Genomic DNA, 22772 nt, shown 5'->3' with positions numbered 1-22772 from the left:
CCACGCATTGTGGGCTATACTTTCAGCCTGGACCACTATAAAAAAAAAAATCAAACACAAACATAAACAAAAACAAACAAAACCCAGCTGACATTACCGCCGCCTCCATAACCTCCTTCTTCCCCTCTCACTGTATGTGTGTGTGTGTGTGTGTGTGTGTGTGTGTGTGTTTAGGAGGTGGGGGGGACTTTTGGAGAAGCGGAGGGTGAATTTGTTTGAGCACACGCTGTCAGGAGGAGCTGATGTGAGCGCTGCATCAAGTGCGCGGCGGTGATGCTCCCGTATAAAACAGCCCGCTGTATTTTGGCACAGAGGGGGATGCATCAGTTTAACCCTCGGCTCTGCCCTCCGGACTCGCCCATACAGTATTCAGCCTAGATAAGTTGAGGGCATGTGTGGTTTTATTGTGAGGAATCCTGCCGCACGATATTCCTGAGGATCTCTCTCTTGTTCGGTTTTTTTTTTTCTTCTCCTCTCTTCAACTTCGATGGCTTGAGTGGCCCATTTGCACTCATGCTTGCAGCCGAGGAGGGATGTAAGGTACGGGCCATCTACCGCCCTCACATTGCACGGAGTAGCGGCGTGATTCAGGTCGCTATCTGAGTGCCAATAAGCAAAGAAACTACTTTCGAGATGTGAATTATCGAGATTTGCTACTCATTCCACCGGCTCGCCTGTCCTATGCTACCGACAACGGGATTTCAAGAGGAAAATGATTGTGGCATAAACTATTTCTGGAGACGCTTGTCACAGATATCGCCGCTGAACTGGACAGGGTGGATGGTTATTTCCCAAACAGTTCAAGCCTATGTATACTGCATTCATTTGTTGGAATCGCTGCCTAGTATCTTCGAGAACAGCGCAAGAGGAATGCTGGTCCAAGATCTAATGCCATTTACTTTAAGTTTTTGGCCTTTTTTCTTCGGTCATTGCCTTCTTTCACTGTTTTTACTCTCATGCCAGGTAAGGATCATGCTCAGGCGCGCCGCTTGTCATTTTACGCATGAGAAGATGTTGCACTAATGTACCTGGAGTTTGATTTGCTGGATGGATAAGGAGTGTTTTTAAGTAACTTAATATGCTGCAATCAATGTGCAGTGAATTGTGTGTTTACACCAGATGTTGGGATCACCAGTGCACCTCTGTTTAGGAAATACTGACAGGCATGCATGTGTAGAGTTTCCAGTAAGGCATGAGAACACACACACACACACACACACACTCAGCTCTCTTGTAGTGGGAACATGGAGTAGCCAACTGTGTTTTTATGATAACAATATTCAGTTATCCCACCAGGATCCCTGCAGCAGGCATATGTTAGTGATGAGTATTCTAACCTCTGCCCCGTGCTGCTGCCTACAGATAGTGGTGAGCTGTTGTTCACACGCACGCAGTGTTGCCAGGGTTCATGTGTAATGTGATCTGCTTGAGTTTCCAAGTCCACCCACGCACACTCCTCGGGGCAGCCTGCTGCCCACTCTGTTGGTGGGTGGTTTCTTACAGGGAGCGGGCTGCAGCCATAGACGTGATACTATTCTGCATGTACTACATACACAGCAGCCCCGGTGACAACAACACTGTGAGCCGTGATACAAAAAATAATGCTGAGAGGATATCCACAGTGCTGCTAACTAAGAGGCTGCTGAGTGTTCAAGCATCTCCATTTGTGCTGCACGGTGTTGTGCTAAAGGCACTCATGAGTAATGCACTGAAGGACAGTGGCTCAGTCATTTCAATGTCTCTCTCTTTCTCTCTCCCTCACCATAAGGGAGAACTCCAGAGGTCATGCTCACGGACTGTGGCGGAGAAAGTTAGTGAACAGTGCCAGCTGGCATGCCACTGTAGAAGATACCCTCCCCTTCCCCCTCCGCCGCCTCCACCGCCTCCCCCACGGCTACTGGGCACCACAGGTAAGACTCCCAGCTCACGCTCCCAGGTTTCACACCTGTCTCGCTCCAAGTCTGTCTCACTCTCAGTCTGCTCTCGCCCCACAGTTGGATCTCTCATTCCTAGCCAAACGCAGGTGTCAAGCAACTGGCTAGTCTCAAGGAACTGTTTTGACGTGGAGTGTTTCCTTTTATGCTCAAAAGAAAAATCTACCATCAGCCCCCTGAGATTACTGTGTGAGCGCCCGTGCATGGGCACTGTTTTGCACATGTGCGTCTGTGCGTGTGATAGAGCCAGCAGGATGTTGACAGCTGAACACAGGACTAATTTATGCTGGGTCTGACCTTGGGGAGTACCCAGCTGCCTGTGAAATCCATGCCTGCTGGGCTGCCAAGCTTAGTGGTTCAGTGGTAGGGTTTCCCCCGGAGGACCCCTGATTAAAACACAGATGAGTTAATTAAATTAGCTTTAATTTGATAGAGATAAGGGGCTAATGAACCAGCCCAGTACTTTTAGCTTCGTTTTGAAGTTGAGCTGGCGGCAATGAGGGTGTGTGTGTTTTGTGTGTCGGTGCTTGTACACAACAAGCGAGTATATCTGTTGGGATCCACTGCCTGTTGCAGCAGTTCTCCCTCTGACACTCCCTGTGAGATGGTAAATCCATTGACAGATAGGCGAACATATTTCACCAGCCTGCTCGCGGAGAGTTGATATGATTTGTATGAAGTCCCGAGCACCTTAATGAACAGTGCACTGAAATATGGGACAAGCGATGCTGATGATGCAGCCATTCTGAGCTATTACTGTGACTCTTTAGAATCACTCACCCTGAGCCCTTAATATTATGACTAGGGAGGAGCATTTAATCATCAAAGTCTCAACAGGCAGCAGTGTAAAGGTTTTAATCAATCAGTTCCAATGATTTCTTTCCGTCTGATCAATTTAAAAGGACCTCTTTCTCTCCTGACTCACCGTGTGAGCTACCTCTCAAGAGTTATAGACCCTTCTGTAAATGTTGGTCACTGCATTAATGCTGTCAGGACCATCTGACTGTAAGCTAAGGTGGTAGTGGTGGTGGTGGTGGTGGGGGGAGTTGAACGCCCAATTACAGCCAACGCATGAGTGGAACTCTGAACGCTACATCCATAAACAGCAGTGTGTCATGATAAATATGATAAGCAGGCCAATTTCTATTCCTTTTCAACTTTACATGGAAATGTTTGCAGAGGGTGGAGACACCATGAATAATTCACTTTTTTTTTCTTCAGTTCTCAATTTAATCTATACAGGCGCATAATTATCTTGATATTCCTTCAGAAGCCCAATTTGCAGAACGGTTAGAGATGAAATTTTGCTTCTTTAAAAATGCAATGAATATGCATAGCTAACGTGGAAAAACTGGGACAATGGCTGAGACCTTATCTATCTGCTAAAAGTCTAAAAAAAGAGAGAGAGAGAGAGAGAGAGAAAAATTGGCACTGTTAAGTAAGTCTGTGCGTGCTAAAAATGGTTTCCGAAGTCCTTCAAAGGCGTGTGCTTTATCACAATGAAGTAGATCCGTACCACTGACTGAATTAAATCCTACAGCCGTTGACAAAACGCAGGATTAAAATGGAAGTTTGGCTGAGAGGAGCTTTTAAATTCATAGTGACTTATGACGTGGTGTGCTGTACTGGGGAGAGCCGTGCCTTGTTATTTGCTCCGTAGAAATGTGCTGTGTTGGAAAATAGTCCACAGCATTACTAAGGAGTATTTGTTGCTATGGTGTAAACCCTTCCTCTCATTCATAACAAAATAACTGTAAATGCAGGAGCTACGATTCTGGTACGATATGCAGCACCGTGTATTTTCTCAGGGAGCACAAAACTGGAACAAAGCAGCATCCATGGATAGATAGACGTATAGATATGCACATGACTAAACTGATTTATAGATGCTGGGAGAGCACCAAATGCAGCAGAAAGAGACGAGAGAAGTTCTGCATTACAGACACAAAGTTGCTGATGCACATAATGTTATACAACATTCCTGGTGAGTGGTCTTACACCATAGATCTAATGTGGAAAGAGCAGGAGGTTCCTGCAACAGTAATTGGTGTGGACAAGAGTGCTGGTGTAAGGAAGGCTGACGGGACCTTAAATGATTCATGGTGTCGGGTTGGATATCTTTGAACGTTGAACCTAAGACCTACAGAACAGGCGAGGACACGGCTACATCCCAACTCAGAGCAGGGAAGAAAAATCACCTCTATGCTGCCTTTGTTATCGCGTTGTATAATGCAATCACTAAGGATCTAACAACTCAAGGCAGTGCTGTGTCTCACACTGTGATCATGTTTTTAAATTTTGAACTGATTTTTACTGATTTATTTTTTTAAATGCATCCTACTGATTCTCCTCTTCTGTATCCAAATCTCTCTCCTCCTGCCCCTTCTTCTGCTCTTTTTTTTTAAGTGGCAGAGCCCATGGTGCCTTTGTTGAGGCCATGGTGGATGGAGATGGACCTTATAGTGCTTGGAACAGTGGGCTGTGCCTCAGTCGTCTTCCTCCTCTCAGCCATCATCATCTGCTACAAGGCCATCAAGAGGTTGGATTATCTATCTCTCTTTTTGTTCTGTTCTTGTAGTGCTTCAGTTAGCTCTCGCCCGCACGTGTCTCTGAAATGTTTTCAAGTGATGACATGTTGAAATAGGAACTGTCACAGGCAGGCCACTCAACATATCATGTGTAATTTGACCCAGGGGAGACTGTACTATGTCTCATGTCTCTGTTTGTGAGGCTACGATGACCCTGTCATCACCCTGCTGGGTCAGTCTGAGGTCAGAGGTTAGATCATAGAATGGGTTGTAAATGTCACTGAGAAAGATACACTACACTTAGTCACCAGAAACATCCTATAAATTCATTTATCGAGATGCACTAAGACCTGACTTTACAACACTGTGTTGATTTTAATTTACATAAGTGTCTAAAGCTTCCTAGAATGGCAGCTGGATTCATGAAAGTGAAAGCATGAGGCGAGCAGAGGATTCCCAAGATGCCGCTGTTGCAGCGGGAACTGTTTCCCCCATTTGGCTTATTAGAGAAAAAGGCTGCGTGAGGTTTTAGCCTGCAGCACAACCCAGACCCAATTCTCTGTGTGACATTCAGGCAGCACGGTGTCACACATGCACTCTGACATCCACGTTGATGTTCGCAGACATTTAACAAACACACACACATCGTGCAAAGCCCTGCATATTCTCAGGGAGGCATGCGGAGGATACTTGAGTGTGCACCCATCCATTAAGTCACAACATCTTTACATATGTAGATACATCATCTTGGCATATTTACACACTCTATAAAATATGGCGTAAACATTGACTCTCACACACCCATGTGAGAACAGCCACAGATGTGCGTGCTAAATCAGGGAGCTACTTCTATGTTTTATTTATGTGTATTTAAATTGATTTAGTATCATAGCTCATTGCATTTATGGAATTATATTAAGCCTGCATGCCAGATATGGCTTTCCTCAGCAGAACTCTATTTCTCCTTTCTTTAAACAACAAATAGGCAAAGTCAGGCAGTGGAAGTAATAGGTGGTTGGCTCAGGAATTCATTATGGCAATTCTCCAGCCCCTTGTGTAGCCAAGGGGCACCTTTTTTAATGCAGCAGTGGTAGGAAAGTGTTGTTGCAATACGGGCTCTAGCCCCAAACCCAAGTCATTATTTATGAATTAATTTGCGCAGTCATTCAGTCGCAGGCCACATCTTTTATACATGCAAGCGGGTCGTGTCCTGAAGCTCTGTGGGCTCTAGACTGCAGACTTTGTGCCACGCCAAGCTGCCCTCCACTCTGAATGAGGAGGGAAAAAGCACAGAGGTCCAGCCAGACTGGCCTCATTAGACATTCATTAGTCACCAGCCAATAGGAGAGCTGTCCAGGGAGAAAATGTGATTCCTTTAACGTTTATCACAGATGCTCTAATCATCTATCGTTTTCCAGAGGAAACAACACAGTGAAAAGGACAGAAAAAATGTTGTCTACGAAAGCAAGCAAAGGCAGTAATTGAGCGTCTCAGTCAATAACAATGAGAGAGAGAGGGTTTGTCAGTGAGAATAACACAGCCAGTTATATATAGCCCTTCCAGCCCCTCAGTGCTCCGGGCTTTCCCAATGAAAATCAGCTGGCCGAGGGCCAAGGCCTGAGCACCACAGACAGCAGAGGAGCTAGCTCTGCGGGTCCCAGCCCTCCTGGCCTTTTGTTATTTTTTATAATCTTTGTCTGCCAGTCATGTGTCAGAAGCAAAGGGGCTGGAAAGGAAAAACACTTCCATACAATTCTATTCAGAGTCCACAGCACCAGGGAGGCTGGTGTGTGCAAGCATAGAGAAGAGGATTCAGACACACGCTGCGTTTTAGTGTTGCTGTGCCATCCAAAGCAAAAGACATGATGCTGCAGTCCAGGCTGTCAGCCATCCAAGAAGCCAAAACAAACAAAACTCAAACCAACTGACTAATGAAGCTAGATGCTTTTCCCAATCACTTAGCGCTCTGGGAGGCTTGTCCAAAGACAGATAATACATCACAGCTGCTCCTGTCCAAGGGCAATACAGTATATCCAAAACACTCCACCAGAGATACAATAGAAGGAAAATACTTGTCAGGCAAAATGCTTTCAAATCCAATATTTACTAATACATTTTTAATCTCCTCTGTTTTATTTTAGAATATTACCATACAGGCACCATCAAAACCGGTGACAGATTTTCACAGTCTGTTTTTTAATGCGTTTTCTTTGAACCATAGCATGTTACTCTAATTTCCAGATGGCTGGAGTAATTGTAAACAGCTCAACACATGTCCCAATTTCACCATGATCCATTCCCCAAACTTCAAACAGGAATGTGCGCTGTGATTGCACAGCTTTGATATGAAATATTCATCTAACCTGTGAAGTGTTGTGTTGCCACCTGCCATGTGTCAACAGCATGGCATCTATTATTGAAGGCCTGGGTAGAGGTCGGTTTGAGGCCCTGGTGCTTTGCCCTGTGTGGCGGCCCGAAGCGACACGGTCAGTCTGTGCAAAGATTACATCCTGGGAGAAATAAACAGGGCCGAGGCACCCTCCAGCAGGCAATAGATCACCACTGTCAGACGCCATTTTACAGCATAAATGAAATACTGACCTGTCAAAAATACTCCAAATTAAAATTATTGGTGAGCTGCAAGGAAGTTGCATAACGCTAAACGAGTATCGACCCCGCCAACTTTTTATTCCAAGTAGAAGAATGTCCAGACTGGCTGTAAACACTGCTGTCTGTCCCTCAGAGAAAACTTTGGTATATCCCAACTCCCCTAGCTGTGGCTGCATCAGCCAATCGTCTCCCCTGCGGCACAATGTGTTTCCACCCTGGGGCTGGACAGTTTCTATTCTGAGGCTTTCCCCAGGTCCCACGGGGACACAGCAAGCAGCATCTGTCCTACATGGCCAGCATGTATCCCTAGTGTCCTAAGCCATACGACCCCTCCCAGCTGACAGAGTCCCACAGGAAGTCTTAGTCATCGCTTACGTTTTGTTTACAACTTTGCTCAGGAGCCATTAGCTCACATCACCTCCAACAACCCTGGCAACTGCAGATTGAATGCGGTGTGCGACATTTCAGGCAACAGTAATTCAAAATGATCATATGTAACACTCCAATCATTAACACAAATGTATCATAATTAATCCGAGACTATAAAATGGCAGAGAAAGCTCAATATACAGTGTTAAAGGGACAGTTCATTCCAAATCAAAAATACACATTTTCCCTCTTACTTGTGGTGCTATTTACAAATCAAGATTGTTTTGAGTTCCCGAGTGTTGGGGGGTATTGGCCATAAAGATGTCTGCCTTCCCTCCAGTGTAAAACTAGATGGCACTCAGCTTGTGGTGCCCAAAGCACCCTCCAAAAAACTTAACAGCAGTGTCTCTTTTCAGAAATCGTGACCCGGTTACTCAAGATAATCCGCAGACCTTGTTGTGAGAAGTTTCATGTAAGAGCTATATTCTTTCTACTTAAGCACACCCTCAAACCGTATTATGGTGCAGAAGGAAGCATGCCTCTACTGCAGGTCCTCAGGAAGTATGCCAGGCTTTGAAGCCATTTTTTTTAATCCAACGTCTGAGTCCTTCATGTGATGCCCTTCAGACAAAAACGACTTTTCCCCACAGACTTACATTGTGAAAGAGACGTCTGTAAATCAGTGGATACATTTTTTGAGTGCCACAATCCTGACAAAATGACTTGTTGGCTATCAGAATTTGATTTATTGGGTCCAATAACATTTGGAAAGGCCAGAAGAGCTGCACGAATAAATCATCTTATCCCCATTTGAGTTGGCAGACAAATCTCTAGGTCTCTAGTGTGCCTGCTCTATGGGCCTAATAATGCAGAAGCAGTGACAATCATCTGCTTAAATTTAACGTTTTAACGTTTTTGGCTTCATGCACCACTGAGTAACTTTCATCGGACTGAACAGGGTTCAGCCTCCAACATTGTATCCTGTTCTCTCTATACATCCATTATGTACTGCTAGCTCACCTAGCACCACTGAGCCAGCTAACATTAGAGCTGAGCCAAGAAGGAGAACATTAATGTTTACTAATTACATCCTGTGCTGTCACAAGCATGAGCCCCTCATGCATAAGTAGATGCACGCTTCCCTTTGCACCATAATATGGTTGCCGGGTGTAGTAAGGTAGAGAGAAAGTAATTCCTACATGAAATTGCTCACAACAAGGTCTGTGGGTTATCTTGAGTATCCGAGTTGTGATTTTTGGGAGAAACATTGCTGCTTAGTATTTTTTTCTTTGGCACTTTGAGCACCACAAGCTGAGTGCCATCTAGTTTAATTATTTTTGAGAGAAGGCAGATGTCTCTATGGCTGATATCTTCAACATTCAGCAGCTCACACCAAAACAATCTAGACTGACAAAATGCACTAGAGGTAAAAGGAAAAAATATGTATTTTTGATTTTGGGATGAACTGTCCCTTCAGTTAAAAGTAAAACATAGTTAGTATTATGTATATGACTTTTATTTTTGTTGATCCATTTATAAGAAGTCTATAGCTCTGTGAGGCTGTAGCTACTCAGACACAGCCATACTTGTAGCTAAATGCTAACATTCTCACAGTGACAATGCTCAATCTGATGCTAAGCAGGTGTAATGTTCACCACGATGAACATCTCAGTTTGGTGTGTTAGCCATCTAACATTTACTAATCAGCACTAAACACATCAAGTACAGCCAAGGCTGATGGGAAAGTCATTAGTTTTGCATTGGTCTTAAAGTTAGTGCAATTTACGTTGAGGGCAACATGAATGTCTGCACCAAATTTTGTGGCATTCTGTCCAGTAATTATTGAGATATATCATTAAAGACAACAAATTCCAAACAAATGGTGATACTAGAGAAAAAGTGAGGGGATCACCAAACTTAGCCGGATTCATCCTCCAGGGAACACGAATATCTGCAAGATTTCATGATAATCCCTCCATCAGTTGTTGATAAATTTCAGTCTGGATCAAAGTGGTGGACTGCAGAGTGAAATTGTCATCACTAGAATCATGTTAGCTGAAAATGAAAGAGCATGCAAACTGAGAGTGTTTATTGTTTAAACCCCATTGTGGTTTTTTATTTTATTTTTTTTTTTACGGAGAAACTCTTTAAAGACTGGCAAAGCATGACTTTGTTGACAGATGAAAGTATCTGAAGGAGGTGGAGGGGCGGAGGTGGTTCAAGGCGCTGAAATGACAGCTGAAAAACAGCCAAGACAGGAACAGTTTTAAAAGCTGACAGCAACAAGATGGTTGATTAACAGGTGTAGCAAAATGAGTTTGGCCAAAGTGTATGGGAGCAACGAAAAAGGGACAGCAGACAAATTGAGTCGACAGCAGGGAGAAAATGACCAATATGAGCATGTGCAGGAAAACTCCACATCCTAATTTGACATTTACCAGACTATCCTAGAGAAATGTCGCAAAAACACATTTTACATGACAGAAATTGGAAGACATTACATCAGCTGTCCATTTTTATTTTACAGCCTCAGTGTAAGACAGTGTGTAAATACATGAGATATAATGCAATCCAGTGTGAGAGGCATATTATAAATGCTACAGTTTTAAAGCTTGCGGTGTATGCATGGTGCATTTTTTGCTGAAATCTAAAGGTGTTAATTCAACTCAATGGTAGGGCTTTGAGTTCATAGACATAATGACAGAAAGAATATAATGAAATATTGTACGACAACAGCACAAAATGCTTTTGTGCTTTGCTATTTTTTAACCTGGACCCTATTTTGTCATGTTTTTGTGTCTAAATGGGAACAACAATTTTTGAAATTGGTCCAGTATTGAGCGACAGGGCTGCGTCAGGGCTGCAGCCAGCAGCGGAGAAACAGGTTATGTACATCCAGTAAAAGTGCTTGTTTTTGCCACTTATCGACTCAAATTGTTATACTAAGTGTCTGACAATATTGTGGAATGGATTTCCTACAGAGACAGACCTGTTTGTTAAAGAGAAGGATCCTTTTATTAAAACAAGGCACAGCCCTGAAACACTTTTGCCTATCAATGTAAAATCCACTTCAGTCAGTAACAAAATAAAAGTCACAAAAGCTACCTTAGTTCATCCCTCCACTCTCCAAACAATAACCACCTCTGGTTTGGTTGAAATAAATCCTTAACTCACCCAGTTAGATGTGAAATATGCTTACTGTATACACACTTGAATTACTAATTATTTAAATGGAGTCTGGTGGGTTTGGTGAAGGCGATTTAGGGGCTGTTTCTGGTTAAACAAAAAGGATCCTACCCTTTAACAAAAAGGTCTATCTCTGTAGATCCTTTCCATGATGTTGTCAGACACTTCTAATGACAATCTGAGCCTGTCAGTGGCAAAACAAGCACTTTGGATGCCCCAAGTGGTTACATGGCAGCTTCTTTCAGTGTCTTGCTCAATATGGGACCAGTTTCAAAAAATGTTGTCTTCATTAGTAAATTTGACACAAAAAGTGACAAAATAGGGGTCCAGGTTGAAAAATAGGTTAGCTGTTAAAGCTAGTCTATATATTGGCCATTTTGGTCACAAGTGGCAATCATGGTGTTATGGCATATGCTAAAATGTAGTGCACAGAAGCACAAGTTAAAAGGAGTCCTTAAGTCAGTTAACTAACTCAGTAATTGTCACTTGCACAGCAACATCTGTCCAAAGTCAGCTAAGACCAGCTGTCATACCAGGACAGAAAAGGCTGTAGCAGCTAAACCTCTGAGTATACTGATTTGCGCAACAGTGCTTTGTATTGTTCATGAATTTAGCTTTTCATTTGTGAGAGTAAGATTCTGTTATTTATTCATTTTTTAAAGTTACATATCGCTTTTAAAAAATAATTATAATGCCCTCATATCGTCATCCTCTCTGACACAGTCTCATCAAAAACTAAACATACCACACTTGACAAACGTAATTTTTCTCGCGGGGCTGTTGTACTGGATTGCATTATGTCATGTATGAGCTCATATTACCCTGTAAGGATTCCCTCGCTGCACAATGCCCCGAGAAGGGGAAAAGATTTGTGCTGGACTGGACTTGGAATGACTGTTCGTCAAAGTTGGACCGGCCAGCCAGGGCTTTCAGAGGAGAGCAGAGAAGACGCTGAGCTAAGATGTCGCTCAAGGGTCCTCTGTGGCAATGAAGGCATAGTACAGTGTTGAGTGGGACAATGACTGTACTAACTGTATTCAGATCTGTCTCTGAGTTACATAAGCTCGAGGAGGGGAGAGCAGCTGAGGGGGTCGGTGCAGAAGCCACAGTACACTGGACAAATATAATAAACACAAAGGCACCAAGGAGTGCATGAAAAGGGCTGCATTGAATGATACTGCTCTTCACAGGCCAGTAGCGGCAAGGGGATCATGTGTTGCAGCTTTACTTTGCACCGCAACATACTCATAGAAAGGACAGAGTACTACAGCGCAACCAGTGTTGAGAGGAGGTTATGTTGCTATCGATGTTATTCCCAAGTTGTTTTGACAGCCACACACATACTCATTACTTAGCGGGAAGATTGCATCTACCAGTCAGAGTAGGTAATTGCCTTATCCCCCGTGTTGCAATGTATCTTTCCCTCCTGTCTCCTTGCAATAGTGACCTTTGAATATTGAGCTTATTAGAACGGATCGCTGAGACCAGTGTATGCACCCAGTGCAGCCCGAGAAATCAAATCAGCCGAAAGGTTAACAGTCCAGAAACTCTGTTTAATGACATGGCCTTCAGCTGAGGGCAAATGTAACTCTCTTGTCAAGGAATCCTCACTTTATGAAAATGTCTATTTGCAGGAAACCACTACGAAAAGAGGAGAACGGGACAAGTCGTGGGGAATACGCCATGAGCATCCGTAACAAGAAGGCCATGGGTACGAACAACACTGTGGTATAGACTGTCTCCTGCTAGGCGCAGGAAGTGACATCACCATAACCGTCTGTCACCTTACCTCCCCCCCGAATACAACGATCCCTTCTCACCCAGAATGCAACAGGGTTTTACCCAAGGTTTTCAAATAGGTAAACCTTCCCTTTTTGCTTGGCATGTTGCCCGGACTGAAGACACCATTCAGCTCAAGAGGAGCTGCAAAAGATGGAAGGGAGAGGAAAAAAAAGTCAAACCAGAAAGGATGGAGAGAGAAATCCACAAACCCCCATGGTGTCGAAAGTGGCACAGCAGGCTGAACATTATGCTCTTAGTAACAGCAAGTGTTGCTGACAGGCTGGTTGGCTGCTGGCTGGAGAGGGACTGTCTGCCAGTCTGCTGCAGATCCAGACTTCACACACTGTTGACATCTGCAATGGAACAACAGACAATACAGCATCCCTGCAGTCCCACGGGTGGCCAGACAGGACAAGCCCATCACACACAATAAATAACTTGCATGCAGTTTTTACAGAGAATGCAACATTTTTTTTATAGTCCGATCCCGACACTGTCCATCTTTGGTTCTCCATTTTTTTTTTGAGACAGATGCTTTGTGAGAGGCATGATGTTCCTGTCGGCCCTGGCTCTGAGATGTGGATTCATCTGACTATGCAATTTAAAGAAATCCATATATTAAAAAAAAAAACAGGAGCAACAACATCAACATGGGACATTCTGGTTATTTTACCATGCCAAAAATGCCACTGAAGACTTAGGCTCAATGTAATATACTCCAGTCATTCATCAGTTTATTTGCTCCATTTATTTACTTATCTACTTTTGAATTTATTTTTCTACTTAAAAGAAAAAAAAACTGTCTTGTAAGTTACTCACATCTTTCTCAAACATCTTAATGAATTCATTTTATTTCTTGATAGCTCTGTTTTTTAAAGTGAATAATTTATAAACCATATAATTCATTTGTGATGCTCCGATGCTTTAAGCCTGCTGTCAGTTTGTTGAGACACTGATGCAGAAAACGTGCTTGCTCTGCAAAGAGTTTTGGTATCAGTTGTTTTGTCTCTGGGTGTTTGATATGCTTTTCTCTGTTTTCCCGAGACCTCAGCTAAAAAAAAAAGTCAGGGGTCTCTATGATGTGCTATGTGAATGTGTGTTTTCCAAACATTATTTCTGTGCTGCATCATATGCCAGTCCCCATTTTTGATTTGTTATCTCAATGCAAGCCCCCCCACTACAAGTTAAACCTGCTATCACAAGTCGTTTGGTTAAATCTTGTTGTTTCAGTCTTGGGGTCAGCGAGATGCCTTCAGCCATGCTTTGTTTGGATTTGACAATCTTCATTTTTCTGTCTGTCAAGAAGGGCTTAGCCCATCGCTATAGAAACAGGGGACATGAGCCCAGGGCTGACCTTGTGACTGGTGAGAGACAGGAGACTTAGCCAATAGCCAGAGATCAGGTTGCACAGAGGATGGCCTCAGCAGGGATGTGTGTGTGTGTGTGTGTGTGTGTGTGTGTGTGTGTGTGTGTGTGTGTGTGACTCAGTGCTGTCACAGGCATCCTCCACATCCCCCCTGGAAAAACACAACTGAGCTGAACTGGAGCATCACTCAACGCTGCTCTGCTTTTATACATTAAATCTGCGTGTGTCTGTGTGTGTGCATGCGTCAGTGTGTGTGTGAGAGTGAGTGTGTGTGTGTGTGTGTGTGTCTGTCTGTCTGTCTGTGAGTGTGCATGCAGATGAGTGTACTCAGTGAGAGTGGGCTGTACTCTGTGGCTGTCAGTTAAGTATAGATATTGGCTAAACTGTGGAAAAATTTGGAAAAACACATGCTTGCATCTAAACATGCACAGATATTAACTAACAGTATACCCCACCATGTACCTATATGAGAGAAATGATGGATGCATGAATGTAAATATTGATATTTAAATATCTGCCTTCTGGACTGTTAATTAATGTACAGTGTAACAGAACATATGTTTATACATAGTAAAACTTAAACAATGTGCTACCATTTAGAATTATGTCAATGTTGTCATGTTGATGGAGCAAGCCATTAATGTATATATGGCAATCAATAGTACACACACAATTTATGCATTATACCAAACAGATAGAAAGATGTGCATAAGTTGATTTCATTGCTGAGTTTTTCAGTTGTAAATAAAACTGTACATAACAACATAGCTACAGTCTATTGTGTTTAAAAAAAAAGCTACATGTGCAGATATGACACTGTTGTTATGCTATGGCAGACAACCTGTACCTGTGTGTGGCGAAAGGTGATAAAAGTGCCACTGTTATATTTAGCCTGTGCCCATCCTGTCTGCGCTGTGCTGTGCTGTGTTGTGTTGTTCATGTCTTGGGCAGAGAGCTGTGTTGGCCCTGTCTCCTGGGCCCCCCACAGCGGAGGACATTCTCAGTTCTCAGTCTGTCTCACACAGCGCATCTTTAATGAACTGCGATTACCAAGCGTATTGCTCTCCGTGGGGCTTAATGACGCAAACAAGAAAACTTATAGGGTTTGCATATTGTGCTTGCAGTGGGCTCGATTAATAACCATGTGACGAAAAATCACGGATGTGTGCTACGGATTTCTGCAGCCAAAGCAAGAATGCAAGTTGCTGTAACAAAATTAGGGTTTAATAGGAAGCTAAGAGGAGGTGGTGGATTCACCTCTGCAAAAGAGGCTGCACTCTTACATTAAATCGTATAGACACTTTCCCATTTCTATTTTAATTTGCACATTAGCTGCAGTTAATGATGTGAAACAAACAAGGGGGACAAACCTGTACTATACAGGCTGATGCAGAGGAGCACTGAAGAGGAATGTCAATGAATTATAATGTGAATGAGGGACCATAGAGTACTTTGCCTGCCCTGCTTTAGATGTGCCACTTGACGGTAATGCCAATGGACACTCTGAGCAATTTAAACATTCATGCATTGTCCAGCCAGGGCGCTGTGGATTTCACTGTAATAAAAGCAATGTGACAGCACTAGGCGGGGGGACCAGGGATTGTCACTGTCTCAACAAGCTTTACGAGGCTCTCAGAAGGTATTTCCGTAGAGCAAAGGGGCGCTGATACACAGATTCTTTAAAATGTTGGTTCTTGAAATGGTTTTTATACAGAACTAGGGCTGCAGCCTGTGTGAGACTGGCTCTCAACCTGCTCTTTAATCAAGGAATGTCACCACACACCTGGTGTGTATGTGAGAGAGAACTTGCAAAGTCCTTTCAAAGCTGACCTTCACAATCTTTGAGGACCCACTCACACCCTCTCTGCCTGAGAGGCCTTTGGTCAGCGTTAATTACCTTCACTACCTCCAGCTGCCTGCTCATCAGGTCAGCGCTCCCATATGGTCCTTCAGGAGGCAGCAGGCAGGCAGGGGCGGGGAAAGTGCTGGATACCTGTGGGACACTGATTACATAAGCTGCCGCTAATGAGAGAGGTTCTTTGGAAAAGGGCTGTGAGTTCAAACGATCACAACGGTGGCAGTGGCTGACAGATGCAACCCCAGAGCAAGGGGGACTTGATTAAACACACACATGCAGACGCACACACCTGTGCACATGCTGGGACACATGCACATACACACCTGCATCCAGCATCACTTTAAAAAACTCACACACACAGAGGCACACAGCAGGAGAGGGCCTCTTTGATGAGCCAAGACTAGAGGTTGATGAGACGGGGCACTACAGCCTGATTCAGCTAGCTTGGGGTCACCGGGGAGTGTGTATGCGTGTGTGTGTGTGTGTGTGCGTGTGTGTGTGTGAGTGTGTGTTCATTAGTCACATTGTGTGATATCATTACACCAGTGACTCATTTGGCATACACCTCTCAACATGGGTCCTCTTACAAATGCAGTGACTAAAAGCAAGTTTATTAAAAAAAATATATGCAAATCAAATTTGACTTATTTTTGTCCAATAAACCAATTTCTTCTTGCGGAATACATTTATATCATCAGATCTAATTCATCTTAAAGCTTGATAATGAAATCCTTGCAGCAGTGAAGATCAAAACAAAGATTAATGTGCTGTTCGGCTTTCTAGCCCTGCTGTCATGTCATCTGTTATTCTCAGACAAGAGCTTCGTGGTAATGCGGTTAGACCTCACAACAATGCTTAATCACAACAAACCACATTAGGCCAAAGGTAATTGTGTTTGCTTGGTATATGCGTGGGCCAATCTGTTTCGCTGCTGCCAATGAAGAGGGGAATGGAGAAGTATGGGTGGGTGGGGGGGGCTTTCCACTTTGGGGCAGGGAGGGGGGGGCACAACCGAAATAGTCTTGTTTACCTCCAATGTCTGGCTCCACCTTATCGAGTTACAAAGCTACTGCTGCTACTCAGATTGGCCTCTGATCGATCAGAGCTCTGACGGCAAGAGGCAGCATGACTGACAGTCTGACAAGGATCTCAGGCGGGAGCTGAGTAATGCATGTCATGTCATTTTCCCGGACACACCTGAGGTTCAGTTTCTCGTCCGGGGGAGAAAACAACAGAGCTGATTTTATCGCTCTGCCATCTGCATTATGGTAAACTGGACATTTTCCAGATCAGCCAGGACATCAAAGGGCAGTAAATGTCACATTTGAATTTTGAAGGGGTCGGCAATTCATACGAAATGACAAAGTGTTCTGAGCGTTTAGAAAAACTCGCACTTTTATTATCCAGCTTGCAACCAAGCAACTTAAAAAGTGATAGAATATGAATGTAACAGAGTGAGCGTATCTAAGATTCAACGAGCATTTGCTTTCACACCCTCGCTATTACTAACATGGGTCTATAGAAATTCTCTTAGTCATCTACTGACTCTTCAAATCTGTTGAATACAACAGTTAGGCACCTGATACACTTATCCCACACAAGCCTACCAAACCTTTAATAATGAGCTCCAGTTATAGTACTTTAAAATAGCATAGATTTACTGTACATATACAGGTAGTATACTAAAGGTGCTGAAAATGATCCAGTCCAAATGAATCCCGTACAGCATCAGTTCACAGAGGAGTCCTTTTTTTTTGGTCAAAGGGTTCAGCCAGAGAGGATGCATGCAGATCTAAGGACCCAGACTGGATCCAAGGTGACCACAGAGCAGGTCACATGGGGTAGAACTGTGAGGCAGCCTCAGACGACTGGATCTCCACCTGAGCCATCTTGAATTGGGTGCACTGCAGCCATTTGCGCAGAGCAAACGGAGGGGCTCCGGATGACGGGCCCTGCAAACACTGGTGGTTTACACGGTTCTGGATGGCCTGGAGTCGCAGCTGCAGCCCAGCAGATAGATGCTGGTGAAGGAAGGAAGGGAAGATGGCAACAATTTAGTCTGAAATCACCTGAAGAATCAAAAGCTACTTTATTAATCTTTAAAAGTTTTTTAAAAGCCTTACCTTAAGGTTTGACTGAATCATAGGTAGCCACATAGGGATTAGCTACAGGAAAGAATGATGACGGATAAGTATTAGATTAGGTGTTAAGGTGACCATATTTTAACAATGTCGAAAAACACTAGAGTTATATCAAACCTTGACAAAGATGGTTGAGTTGCACTCTTGCAGGGCTTCCATAAGACTAATGACATGAAGACATACCATCTCCACCATCTGGGAGAAAAAATATCAGCTGTGATTTCTCTAACATACTTACAGTTTCCTTATCATATTTGAAACAGACATTAATCCACACCACATTTCCAGGCACCTTATTCCTACCTTAGCCTTTAAGAGTGATATCAGTAATTTTCTGGACTCTATTTTTCCATGTTTTTGTGCCTAAGTGAATAACTGGAACAATGATTTTTATTAATCTGGCCCAGTATTGAGTGAGACTGATGCAGCATACAGCAGCGAAACAGGCTGCACTGTAATGATTGCATAATTAATTGGCAATTGTTCACCATCAATGTACGTCCACTAATAGTGCTTGTTTGTCACTGACAGTATTATGGAAATGATCCCTACAGAGACGACCCATGTTTAAGAGTAAGATCCCTTGTGGTTAACCAGAAACAGCTCTACAGGTATTTTATCATCATAAAACACACTTTATTTAAAGTCGACAGAAACAAATTAAAAGCCACTAAACCTGTCTTGGTTCATCCTTACACTGTTTCAACATTCACCTACTCTGGTTTGGTTGAAACAAACCCTTAATTCACCCAGTTAGATGTGAAAATATGCCGCTCTATACACATTAAAATGACTTCTTATCTAAATGGAGTCTGGTGGGTTTGACAATGGCAATTTCAGGTTAAAAAAGGATCTTACTCCTCAACAAAAAGGTCTATCTCTGCAGAGTTTCCTTTCCATAATGGTGTTAGACACTTATAATAACAACCTGAGCCTGTCAGTGGCTATAACAAGCACTGAAGTGGACATAAATTGACGGTGCACAGATGGCCCCAGTGGTCACATTGTAGCCTGTTTTGTTGCTGCTGGCTGCAGCACTCTTGCGCCGATTCTAAAAACTGTTGTCTCCATTAGTCTCTTTAGACACAAAAACACCAGAAAAGAGGGTCCAGGCTGAAAAATACTAGAGTTGCCTGCCTTAAAATAATCAGCAGAGCACTCACCACCTTATTGTGGGCCATGAGCTGCAGGATGCTGGGTGTAACCCGACTCCAGAACTCCAGGCCAGTGAGGATGGCACTGGAGGAAAACTCTGTCTGGTTCTGGTTCTGCAGGGACGGAGCAGCGGCTGCCTGCTCACAGTAGATGGTCCACAACTGGGCGAACATGAAGGCGTGGAACAGAGAGCACATGTGCAGCACCGACGTCTGGGGGCAGAGATCGAGAGCAAAACAGAGAAGGCCAGTGAGATGGTTATAGATCATTTAATCAAATCCTGGGTGGGGTCATTTACAGGGATTCACTTCTGCCAGACCTTTGACTGTTCTGGGAAACCAATAAGGATGACTATAAGATGATCTGCGATGTGGGAGCCGGCATCTAGAGGGATGGGCATACAGGAGGTGGAGCCCTGGTGCAGGGCACAGTGTGTCAGGGAGCCCAAAAGGAGCCAGGAGAGCTGACGGATGTGGGACACACACTCGATGAATTCTTTTGGTCTGCAGGGAAAAAACATTGAAATTTAGTTTCACAAATCTGCCCACAGTAAATTCTATACAATCTGATTCTCATATTTCTCTACTCAATATTTCACCGTCAGTAAGTCTTACTAACATGTGGTTCACCAAAGTTACATAAAAACATATTTGGTTTTGAGATTTCTGATCTGGCATCAAAAAACTGTCAGCAGCTCCTTCTTCTTTTTCTAATCTTTCAACATGGACAAACGAAGCTAAATATCAATGGAAGAAATGTGCCTTCATGTCATTTGGGTGGACTGACTCTTTAAGTCACTGAACTCATCTGTAGTTCTGTCATTCTTACCCTTGTTGCATGGTGGATGGCGGATGATAAAGCCAGGGAAGATAACGGACCACAGCTTTGTTATCACGGTGATTGCCTTTGCTGATCTCCATGGCAGCGACTTGTGCCAAGCCCACTTTCAGGTTCCCTCCAAAAGTGTCCTCATGCAGCGGCTGACAGCAAGCCTTCATATGGCTCTGAGTAACAGATTTGGATTATGGGAAAGATAAGGTTGAACAATGGGCAAAATATGGAAGGATAAAACTTTGCATATGATAAGATAATACGCATTTTGTGGCACTCACACAAAGAACAAGACTTACTTTAAGTTTGGTTAGCGTGTGCATATCTGCAATGAAGTCCAGGAGCTCACTTATATACTGTCTCATGCACTCCATGGCTGCTGTTGTGCACTGTGGAGAACAAAAACAGTTTATCCTTTAGGAGGAATCACAGTGGGATCTATCTTTATGTCCTGCTGTTTTATGAGGCGGATTCTAATAAGCTCCAAACACACATCGGGTAAAGTCTTACCCCCGGCAGCGTTGCGATCATGTGCTTTTGGATGATGGTGGATTCTGCTAGCCGTGTACCGATATCTGCACAAACAAACTGAGAAATTCCACAGCAGGTTTTAGATTTGTAGTCAGGATAAAATACTGTGATTTATTTGGTTCGTGTAAACTGAAGTGCACAAAACTGCATTTTTTTTTTACCTGGACCAGCAGTAACAAGTTTGTGTCAGGCAGAGGAGACTTGAACTTGAGAGCCTGCAGAAGCTCTAACACCACAATGCGGGACATGTAGAACTTATCTCTCTCCTGGATGCAAGGAGATAGAGAGTGGAGTAAATGTACTGATGCAGCAAGACTGCCTTTTTCTATTATCACTCTCCCTTACTCATGCTGCGAGGAGAGCATAAACTCTGTAGCCTGAATAGAGGGGGAAGGACAGGCAGCGAGAGGGGAGGGAGGGGAGGCAGGGAGACAGAGAATAGACAGAGAATAGTGAAGCTGAGGAGTAGATTTAGGCCAGTCCAGATCTCTCCTCCCAGAGTCCCAGGCAGCTCAGATGAGGCTGTCAGGCTGCCTTCTCCCTCCCTCAGGACAGGCTGCTCTCTTTGTTCATCCCTTCCACACAAAGCCCAGCTGCCTGTTTACAAACCACACTGTCATCTTCTGGCTTCCACTTTGCCTCTCTCTTTCTCTATGCAGTCATGTTTGCTTATGTTAGGCGCAGGCACATGCTCGTTCCCCGCTCTTACAGAATGCAGAGCTGCTCCTGACTAGCACTTGTTAATGCGCATACCTGTACCCGGCACTCTCATAATTAAAAGTTAATGGAGCATGTCCATTTGGTAAATAACAAATCATGGGCTGTTCTTAAGCTAGAGGGCCCAGTCGCATTTGGTGTATCGTGCAGTGCGGCTGTGACAAATGGTGCGTGGTGTGACAAACTTTAGCAGGTCCAGAGAACCTGACTTTGTGTCCTTAAAAACCTGACCTCTAAAGATAACTGAACTGTGCTTCCCAGAAACCTCACCTCTCCATAAAACAACTGCACAGGACAGGTTCCAGAAGCAATTGCTCTTAGTGACTCTGGGTTTTGAAAAGCGGATATTATACGGTGAGGAATTAAAGAGGGTGTAGAAAATCAATACTGCAGGAGACATAAAGCATGCAGCGCTGACAGTGGTGGAGGACTGAGGATCCATCTGGTCCAGCAGTGCAGACAGCCCTGGCTCCATCTCTGTCTCAGACAGCCACTCAGAAACACACTGTCGGCCCTAGCACACCAACTAATCATGTTAATCAATACTAGCTGATTGCCTACTTAATCATCTGTGACACATGGCCACATTTCTGGCTGACTGGTGAGTCGGGGAAGTAGGTGTAGCACCAAAAGAGTGATGAGCGAGAGGCCTGCAAACAGGAGCTCAACATTTTTAACACTGCAGATTAGTTTAAAAGGTTTAACTCTTTTAAGACTGGATGTCAACACAGGCTTTATTCATACATACATAAACAGATAATATGTAAACACACTCAAGAGTACCTTGTTGAAGGCTTTGTAACACAGTCCGCACAGTTCTACGAGGTAGGTGAGACTGAACATGCCATACTGGATGACAAAACTCAGCAGCTTGGAGAAAGGCTCCAGGAGGCTCTGCAAGGTGGAAGAAGGGGAGAAAACGTTAGATATTAAAAGCCAGGGTTTGGACTTATGTGTATGTATAATTATGCAGTGGGCTTACCCGGGTTGCATTTGTAGTTGGGATTTTCAGAAGACAAATGATTATCCTCAAACTGGAATCCATGGGGCACTAATGAGACGCACAGATTGCATAAAACATTTGAAAAATCTTGACTGTCAGTAGTCAGTAGTCAAAAGTTTATTTCATGGTGCATCAGCCCTATTCCTGGACTTTAAATTTGTTGGCATTAATAAACTGATTATAGTACACTAATTTGACCCCCAAGGTCAAAAGTGTCAGAGTCAAATCAATTACAATTTTTAGACTCTGTCCTATTGAACCCGACAAGGGCACTGCGAGATGCTTTTTCCTCCAGCCATAATCACATTAGACCATATCAGACCATGAATAAGTGAGCGGAAGAGTCGATATCTACCTTCAGAGGAAGCACGGAGGGCAGTTTTGTGAGGAAGGTCTGGAACTGGTTGCAGATGGTTGTCCACAGGTTGCTAGGAGAGTCCATGGGGAGCGCCTCCATGAAGGTGGCAATGTTGTCCAGGCAGTGCAACATTGTGCCCCCTGCTGGCAGACTCTTCTTGTTGTTCAGGCCCTGGAGGGCACAGAAGCATAAACCATAACAGGGTTATATAATGAAACTGTATAAGTGAGAATATTTCCATTTAACTGATCATTCAGTCCTGATCAATCACAATGCTCATGATGAGAGCGGGGGATTTAGGACGCTGAAGCAAAGATGATTGCTTGGATGAGCTCATGCACCAATTCTCATCTGTGTCATTTATTTAGCTGAACAGCAACAATAAACTGGTACAGTGGTGCAG

General features: G+C 43.8%; 2 protein-coding genes across 3 annotated transcripts in view; one reads left to right on the top strand and one right to left on the bottom strand.

Moving 5' to 3' along the window:
• The first annotated feature begins 228 nt into the window (after nt 1-228).
• Nucleotides 229-14644, top strand: prima1 (proline rich membrane anchor 1). Its single transcript, XM_049596972.1, has 4 exons — nt 229-963; nt 1769-1910; nt 4341-4473; nt 12262-14644. Exons 1-4 carry the CDS (start codon nt 682-684, stop codon nt 12359-12361), a joined length of 657 nt encoding a protein of 218 aa, XP_049452929.1. The 5' UTR covers nt 229-681; the 3' UTR covers nt 12362-14644.
• Nucleotides 14645-16613: 1969 nt separating this feature from the next.
• The window catches only part of LOC125901287 (protein unc-79 homolog), a 43201-nt gene continuing 37042 nt past the window's right edge, over nt 16614-22772 (bottom strand). For both annotated transcript variants that reach the window (XM_049596926.1, XM_049596927.1), the window contains 12 exons: nt 22367-22540; nt 21991-22059; nt 21792-21902; nt 20453-20557; nt 20271-20348; nt 20060-20149; nt 19758-19933; nt 19249-19432; nt 18938-19141; nt 17892-17969; nt 17757-17798; nt 16614-17654 (listed from right to left, as the gene is read on the bottom strand). In XM_049596926.1, the coding sequence (XP_049452883.1) occupies nt 17466-17654; nt 17757-17798; nt 17892-17969; nt 18938-19141; nt 19249-19432; nt 19758-19933; nt 20060-20149; nt 20271-20348; nt 20453-20557; nt 21792-21902; nt 21991-22059; nt 22367-22540 (1500 nt within the window). In that variant the 3' untranslated portion in view covers nt 16614-17465. The remainder of the gene's footprint in view (nt 17655-17756; nt 17799-17891; nt 17970-18937; nt 19142-19248; nt 19433-19757; nt 19934-20059; nt 20150-20270; nt 20349-20452; nt 20558-21791; nt 21903-21990; nt 22060-22366; nt 22541-22772) is intronic.

Source organism: Epinephelus fuscoguttatus, linkage group LG14 (genome assembly GCF_011397635.1).
Source record: "Epinephelus fuscoguttatus linkage group LG14, E.fuscoguttatus.final_Chr_v1".
Taxonomy (NCBI): Eukaryota; Metazoa; Chordata; class Actinopteri; order Perciformes; family Serranidae; genus Epinephelus; species Epinephelus fuscoguttatus.
This window is presented reverse-complemented; position numbering and strand designations above follow the sequence as displayed.

Excerpts from the sequence above, each read along its gene's own strand:
- prima1 (XM_049596972.1), top strand. The coding sequence starts at position 682 with ATGCTACCGACAACGGGATTTCAAGAGGAAAATGATTGTGGCATAAAC. Across the intron at positions 1,911-4,340 it reads ACGGCTACTGGGCACCACAG|TGGCAGAGCCCATGGTGCCT; the intron begins GTAAGACTCCCA and ends TTTTTTTTTAAG. Across the intron at positions 4,474-12,261 it reads TGCTACAAGGCCATCAAGAG|GAAACCACTACGAAAAGAGG; the intron begins GTTGGATTATCT and ends GTCTATTTGCAG.